Genomic DNA, 7,946 nt, shown 5'->3' with positions numbered 1-7,946 from the left:
ATATGTTAGTCGTATTCTTTAGTATGGCTGCCATCACGCGTCAGAACGCCTGTGCATAAGACCCTATGTCTACATTACTGAAAAACCAGAGGCGGTATGACATACCATCTCGTACCGCCTCACTTCGACCACCATATATATAAACTGTTACGTTGGGGGGCGCGGTGGCTCAGTGGCATGGTTCGATCCCAGCTCGCGTCGTGTAGACTTTGTGGGGGACAAACGCCGTGCTCGTGGGTTTTCTCGGGGTTCTCCCGTTCCCTCCCACTTTATGCATTCCACCATTTCATTCATTTCTCATAATCACTGTCTCCTTTAGCCTAACCGGCATAACTGTGGGACGTAAAACATAAAATGAAATGAAATGAAATCTTTGAGTTTTACGTCCCACGGTTATGCCGGTTAGGCTAAAGGAGACGAGACGTAAAACATAAAGGGCGGAATTCAGAGAGAATTCGTTAATCGAAGGTTAACCACAGACTAGTTAGTAAGCATACTAACTTTTTACTAAGGGAAGTTGCCCTTTTTGGTTTTGAAAGTCTACTTTGAGTACAACTAAAGTGATGATTTGTGTATGATTAACTTATAGAACTTATAACACCGTAATTCATCGGTGAGTAAAATAAATGTGGCAACTTCGGAAAGTAGATGAGCGCCTGCGTAGTCTGTAAAACTGAAAATACATGAATTACGAAATACGAAATGTTGTGTCGCACACTAAACCGTGGGTAAAAGATTAGTCTCTGCTCTAGATTTATTAGTCACATGTGATTAACTTCGACCAATACTACGTTCTAATCAGAGACTCTGAATACAATTTTGATAACCATCCATTAGTCAATCCCGTAGTACGATTTTAATCAGTCGTCAAAACTACTCTGCATAAGGACCAAAGATTTCATTTAAAACTGTTACGGAATGAGGCCTTAGTTTCCGCTGTTTGTAGTATTTCTTGTTTTTAATGAAGAAGAAGAAGAAACGTGAAGTTTATTTGGAAGGAAATACATGCAGAATTTAAAAGGAACATATTTAATTGACGTTGTAGCTGTGCAGTTGGCACTCTTTCGTACGAAGATATGTTTTAGAGAAATATACAGACACTAAAGTACAGTTCATAGTATTGGTTAAGGCTAACATTTTTTTATTATTGTTTTAACTTAAATGTTAAATAGCCTAGCAACGTACAGTACTTCAAGACTTATCGAACACCTGTTTCTGCCACATTTGAAAGCTGATTAGTGTTTTGTTTTGAAGAATAAAAGCGATATTATGATTGTGAATAGATATTAAGTGTAACTGAGTGGTTAAGAATGGATGACGAATATTACGAAGGTTGTGGGAGGGAGGGACCTATAAGATGTATATTTTTGTGTGAATTTCACCCCATTGCAGGTCCTAAAATAACATGCCAGGTAAGTTTCATATAGATTGGTGGGTTAACATAACCTAAGATCTACATTATAGCAATGCATACCGGTACTTAAAATCAATCAATTTGTCGTAGATTAAAATGTTCAGGTTAAGTTTTGAGAACACCAGTAGAAATAATTATTATTTAAAAAAAAAAAAATACCGCTTTCCGTGCAAATTAAATTTAGATACCACTCGAAAGAAGGCAAATCCTTATTTTGACTCAGAGACTGCAACCGATTCATCTGATACGGTTACAATTACTGTCCGAGTCAAAGTAATGTACAGTACAATGTTAAGAATTATACTATAAGTACAAGGGCCAAAATGCTACTAGACACCATTCCTAAAGTCTTTCGAGAAATCAATTCACGTCAAGCGGTGACTGTCAATTTTGGGGTCTAAATGGGGGGCTACTGCCCCCCAAACTTCCCGCTCAAGTACCATGAAAACATCCAAAACAACAATAAATGATCAAACAACTACTATAAAGTTAACGTAAGAGGGAAAAAGTTAAAAAAAAAAAATCACTAATTATAAATCAGTGCAGCATGACAGAAAAATAAATTACATCTCTGCAAGACAATAGAACAACCAGCAGCAAACGAAATACTTTACCAAATACTCAAATGCACAACAAATAAGAATAAAAATAATATCAATTAAAAAATGAAAACACTCACCGTTTCGCCATAGAAGAACACTCATGAATAATGAACTCATAATTGCTGATTGCACACACGAAAAAATAAGATAGCAAGGACACATGCCCAATACTCAATTTCACATTACTGAAAAATGTTCCTTTCCGCACACAAGTCGATTTATCAAAGCGAGCAAACTTGCTATTATTACAAACAAGAAAAACCAATAAACGCCCACTTTTACCATACGTCGGAAATATCTTCAGCCTTCGACCAGAACCATGACAAGTTTTCTCTAACTCAATTAAAGGCTTGTGTATAGCCCGCTCCCCCCAGTTCTTTGTCACCGGAACTGGAAGAGTCACTACTACTACTACTGCTATTGCTACTACTACTACTTATATCGAGAACAGAACCCAACCAACCCCTGCGGGGCTTCTAACCCGTTCCTACTACTACTACTATTGCTACTAACTACCATTACTACTACTACTATTGATACTAACTACTGCTACTACTACTACTACCGCTACTATTACTTATACTAAAGTTTCCTTACCGCAAGATTTATATCTTAAATCTTTATAACATGCAATTCCGATTCATTATGAACTAGTATGAATCGTTAGAATCACTATGATTCGTTAAAAATCACTGGGGGGAGCGGGCTATACTTAATCCCAATTAAACCACACAGTGCTGCAAAGCGACATGAGTTTAAAAACGACAAGTTCAAATTCTTTGTATTAAATTCATGAAATGGTTTCTCAATCGCATTTGCTAACTCGATTGTCGCCATGAAACGAAAATTCAATTACGCGCTCCCCGCATGCCACCAGGAATAGCACACACTTACAAGCACACAGAACATGTGACATCACAGTAACAAACTACCATACAAGGATCTTATAAAATAGAGGATCTGCCCTTACAACAAAATCTTGAAGCCATACGTCACAGTTTCGCCACCCCTACTCAGCCCACTCCGCCCAATAGGATCGCAATGTTTTGAGCCAACAATCATGGCGGAAACGAAAGTAGCCAATCACACGATTACAGAAACTAGAGTAGCCAATCAGACATGCCGATGCTCGGTTGTTTTTTGGCTTCATCGATTTAATAGGATGAAGATACATATGGACAGATCCTCTATTTATAACATCCTTGCTACCATATGACTGTACGGAGACACCTAGTGGGAAAAATATGAACTACAACCAATCTTGAACTAAGGACGTCACACCAAAGGCACGAACAGTTCCAACAAGTGACTCACGCAGAAACAGTTCCAGGAAGTAACTGAACATATAAGAACCGATTAAAGTCACTGTTTGAGTCAAAGTAAAGACTTGCCCAAAAGAATTATATAAATCACTAATTTCCTCATCGTGCAGTTTTACTATGCAGATCCATAGTATAAATAGTAGTAGGAGTAGGAACGGGTTAGAAGCCCCGCAGAGGTTCGCTGGGTTCTGTTCTCGATATAAAATGGGCAAATTAAAGACCTCCAATTTTTTCCATACTTTTTAGAATCTTTGCATCCGTATAGTAAAACTGCACCTTCTTATTGCCCTCCAAGAGAGATGCGCTGGACAACAAGACAATACCTCACTTAGCGCGAACTCAACGGGGCCACCAGAACTAATGGATGACGTTCCTTAATTGGTATTCCACTAAAATAAATAAAGTTTCAAACGTTTATCTGAATAGTGAACCAATGATGATTTAATTGTATTTGTGAAATAAAATATGGGGTATGTTTAGTATAAGGGGTCCAGAAGCACGTAGAAAACACAAAATTTACAGGAGAAATGAGTGGTGCAAGTACTTAGATATAACATAACGTAACCAAATTTAACCTAACCTAACATAAACTAACGTAAATTAACCTAAACTAACGCAATATTAGTAGAAATAAGCGAAATTCTATCATTTTTTAGGAAATTATGCGGGACTCATACACTAATATAACATAAACTAAACTAACCTACCGTAACCTAACTTAAACTAACCAACCTTAACCTAAACTAACCGAATGTAAACAGAAATTACCAAAATTGTAACATTTTTTAGAGAAAAGAACTGGACCCCTTCTGCTAAACATAGGCCGAAAATATCCAGAATAAAAGTGAAAGGAACAAACTATTTCCAAGTATTACAATGCAAAAAATAACACTGTAATGACATTTTTTTTTTTTTATTAATCTTCCTAAAAATACATTTAAAGTACCATTATTTCAATATTCAGATAACAAATTTTAACTCATGTACACTTATGTCCAAAATGATTGTCGCATATCTATAACTGTCATCTTGTAAGAATATATTTTGATAATGATTTTGTAGGGTACTTTTAGTACTGATACTATGTGTATAATCCGGAAATATATATTTGTGGTAAATTTCATAATAAAAGAATTATAAATACGAAAATTAGAATGAGTAAAACAAAATGTTGCTAAATGGACAAGAAAGTTTTATTTTCGTTTTATTGCTCTTATTTAATGCTCTTTTGATATGAAATTTGCCACATACATGTCTTTGCCGATTATACACATACTAACATTATAAGAAATACCGTACGAATTCGTTTTCAAATTGTATTCCTGCAACAACATATTTATAGACATGCGACAATAATTTTGGACATGAGTGTACATTGTGATTGAAACAAAATGTACTTTAAAAAGTAACACACAATATTATAACATCCACTTCGGACAAACACTAAAAGGAAAATCATGTACTAAGCGTATCCCGTGATCGAGTAGCTCTCACAACCCGCACATAGAAAACACGTCACACACGTCGTACAATATTGCACCATCAACAATCGCAATGCTTAAAACCATGAATCATTAAAGAAGTGTGCTTGTGACAACTCACTCTCAACAAAGAAAAAAAAAAAAACTCCATCTCGGAGTATGTATTAAGTTGGGTTCAAAACATTCTCTGTAGAGTGACGGAAATAACAAATGTCAATAAACAAACACAAAACTAATTTTTTAATTGAATTTCTTTTAACACAAACATGTTGATAAAAGGCCTCCGTAATGCCCCATAGACGAAATAACAGTAGCATCATTATTATTATAAATATCTGACTATGTTTAACAATTTTAAACAAAGTAACAACCAACGTCATCGAACTACTTTCATTTAAAAAATCGCCTCAGAATACCAATTAACGAAATAGACCCGTTTAACTCCAGAAAAACACATGCTAGGTGATTACTAAACGGCACGAATGCTATTTAATCGAGTTGGGGCAGGGAGGACTCACCTTTAAATCCCAGCATATCTGAGAAATCTTTATGCCTTAGTCCACTTATTGCACATTGCCGAATGTGCATTTTTGTATGGCGTAAGTATTCTTTTACGCCACTCCATGGCTTAACGCGTGTTGAAATGTATTTTTCCACGCTTATGGAGGGCTCCAACTTGAAACCTATGCTTTTCTTCCAACAGGTCCATATGGGCCTATTTTTCTCTTTCGATGTGAGAAATGACCTCTTACAGTTTGTCATCTAGTTCATTAACACTCAGTATATATTTACAAATATGTTTGTTGTGTCTATCCTGAACTTCACCTATACCAAGTAAGCTTACCCAAGGTAATTTATAACCAGTTCGATCACTGTAAAGCCAACGATGTCATTCTGTTTGCTAGCCTTTATATCGTCCGTCTGGGATAAGTTTTAAATACCGGTTTGTACTGGTTAAACCACTCACACGAAACTATTTCTATTATGTGTGTCTGTCATTGTGAGTAACGCATTTCTATTGCAAAGTTCACATAATCTTGCTAACTAATACTCAGCTTCGCCGTAACGTTCATTAAAGATTAATTCTAGATTTCGTACAGCGCTGAATTCACACACTGAGTGTACTTTAGAGGTTTCATATCTTTGTAAAACACGAGGGCTGTCGAGAAAGTACCAGATATTTTGGCCTGTCGCGGCAGTGGGCGGCGATCTTGGTGTCAGAACGTTGTCACACTCAGTACGCGTGAGGACTGTGACGTATTAAAATGTGCGCTGCAATAGAAAATCCCGCCTCTTGTGAGTTGCGTTCTGTAATTAGTTTTTTTTTTGGGGGGGGGGGGAACCACAAGCCAATTGAAATCCATCGTCAACTCTGAACTGTACGGACATGAAATAAGGAGTGAAGGCCGAGTAAAGCAATGATGCGTTGATTTTGAAAATGGCAATTCCAATATTCATGATGAGGACCTCCAGTTTACGGGAGGTGTTCGATCACCCGCCATACAACCCAGATTTGGCGTCGAGCGACTACCCCTCTCTTCCCAGCGAAGAAGACATGGCTCGTTACACAATGCTTTTGATACCGATGCCGAATTGCATGCCAGAGTGTGCCAGTGGTTGAAATCGCAGGGCAGATTTCTACCACGACGGTATTGAAAAATTTATTCCATGGTAAGATAAGTGTCTTCATTTGCATTGCGATTATGTGGAAAAATAGCTTAAGAGTGCACCTTCAAATGTATATAATACAATGATGTGTTCATTCTGTTCCTTTATCGTACAATCTTGTCTTTGCACCCGTAAGCCTCTTCTTTTAGTAACGTTAATATTTCGACTCGCACTGGAGTCATATTTTCTATCATTTGTTACTTTTTGCAATTTGGAGCGATTAGGACGTAAAAATCATCTCTCTATTTCCTCTTATCTCATGAATAGGAAATGATGCTGAAAATTACTTGTTTTTTGAAATCTATGCTGGGACGATGGATCAAAATAAAGACATGGGTTAAAATTAGAGATACGCAAAAAGAACCAGGACCAAGACTGAATTGCTTGCGCGACGGCATAAATGCCAAGGCGGTTCACGAATTTAAAATTGACGCATTTCTGTAGATAATTTGATAAAGATGCAATCAGAGAAATGTTTGTACGTAAGATTTGTTGAAGAAGTATATGTGAAACTAAGTTGCGGTCTCAATGAGCTTTAAGCAAGACATGCCAGCTGTAGGTCTTGTGGTACTTACTTGCTCATTGTGGCTCAAAGGAGTTTCTTTGATAAGTTGTAGTCCTTTTGGAAAATCTTCAGCAGGTTTCCGACGAATGTTATGGCTCCAGCTTCCTCTTCGTTTAGAAATCTATGTTAAGTTCGTTAACTTACTGTACAAGGAAGTTTAGTCAAAATAACTAATCGATAACTTTAGTACTAAAGAAAGTGCACCAAGGCGCTCTTTTCTCTCCAAATGCTTCCATCGTCGTGGTGGTCGTCTCATGGATCGATCAAAAGCCTCCCTAGATACCGAATACCAATCAATTTTGTTAATCCATACGAGTCTTTCGACCGCCAGGTGCCTATCGAACTGACCTCAAGTGACTAGAATCTGTATTTTCTGAGAAGCTGATGTATACATCCTTTCTCAACGAATCTTTCTTTCTTGCATTTCTCCTACATTCTTCAACTTTGAAATTTAGCATTAGGAACATAGTGTGACTCTTATGCGGCCGAATGCTAACTATGTTAAATTTGTGGCGTCAGTCTCATTCTCAATCTTTTTTTTTTTTTTTTTTTAATTAATATCCATAGAAAACATGCATGAAGTTATAATAAAGATCTCAGTTTCCTATCTTCAGTGTTATTTGCCTAAATATTGCATTATGGAAATGCGTTATTTTAACAATATCACTATCCTCTATCGTGTAATAGTGGGACGAGAAAAGAATATTTAAATACGAAAAGGCATTTGTACAAAGTTGTATATATTTACCTCTCAATATTACAGTGAGTAAACTTACATAGAAAGCACGTATACATGATGACAATTAAAAATGAACATCAAGAAATAACATTTGATACCAAGTGAATAAGGTTAAAGGAAGCTAATGAAGTCCGGGAATTAGAGGTTCATTTATC

The 7,946-nt window shown here is 36.7% G+C and overlaps 1 protein-coding gene across 1 annotated transcript in view; it reads left to right on the top strand.

Annotated features, from left to right (window-relative positions):
- The first annotated feature begins 970 nt into the window (after window positions 1–970).
- Window positions 971–7,946, top strand: part of LOC145688016 (GATOR1 complex protein NPRL2-like) — a 30,414-nt gene continuing 23,438 nt past the window's right edge. Inside the window, exon 1 of the mRNA XM_081761685.1 lies at window positions 971–1,412. Within this exon, the coding sequence (XP_081617811.1) occupies window positions 1,311–1,412 (102 nt within the window). The 5' untranslated portion in view covers window positions 971–1,310. The remainder of the gene's footprint in view (window positions 1,413–7,946) is intronic.

Source organism: Thermobia domestica, chromosome 6 (assembly GCF_964235325.1).
Source record: "Thermobia domestica chromosome 6, izTheDome1.hap1.1, whole genome shotgun sequence".
Taxonomy (NCBI): domain Eukaryota; kingdom Metazoa; phylum Arthropoda; class Insecta; order Zygentoma; family Lepismatidae; genus Thermobia; species Thermobia domestica.
This window is presented reverse-complemented; position numbering and strand designations above follow the sequence as displayed.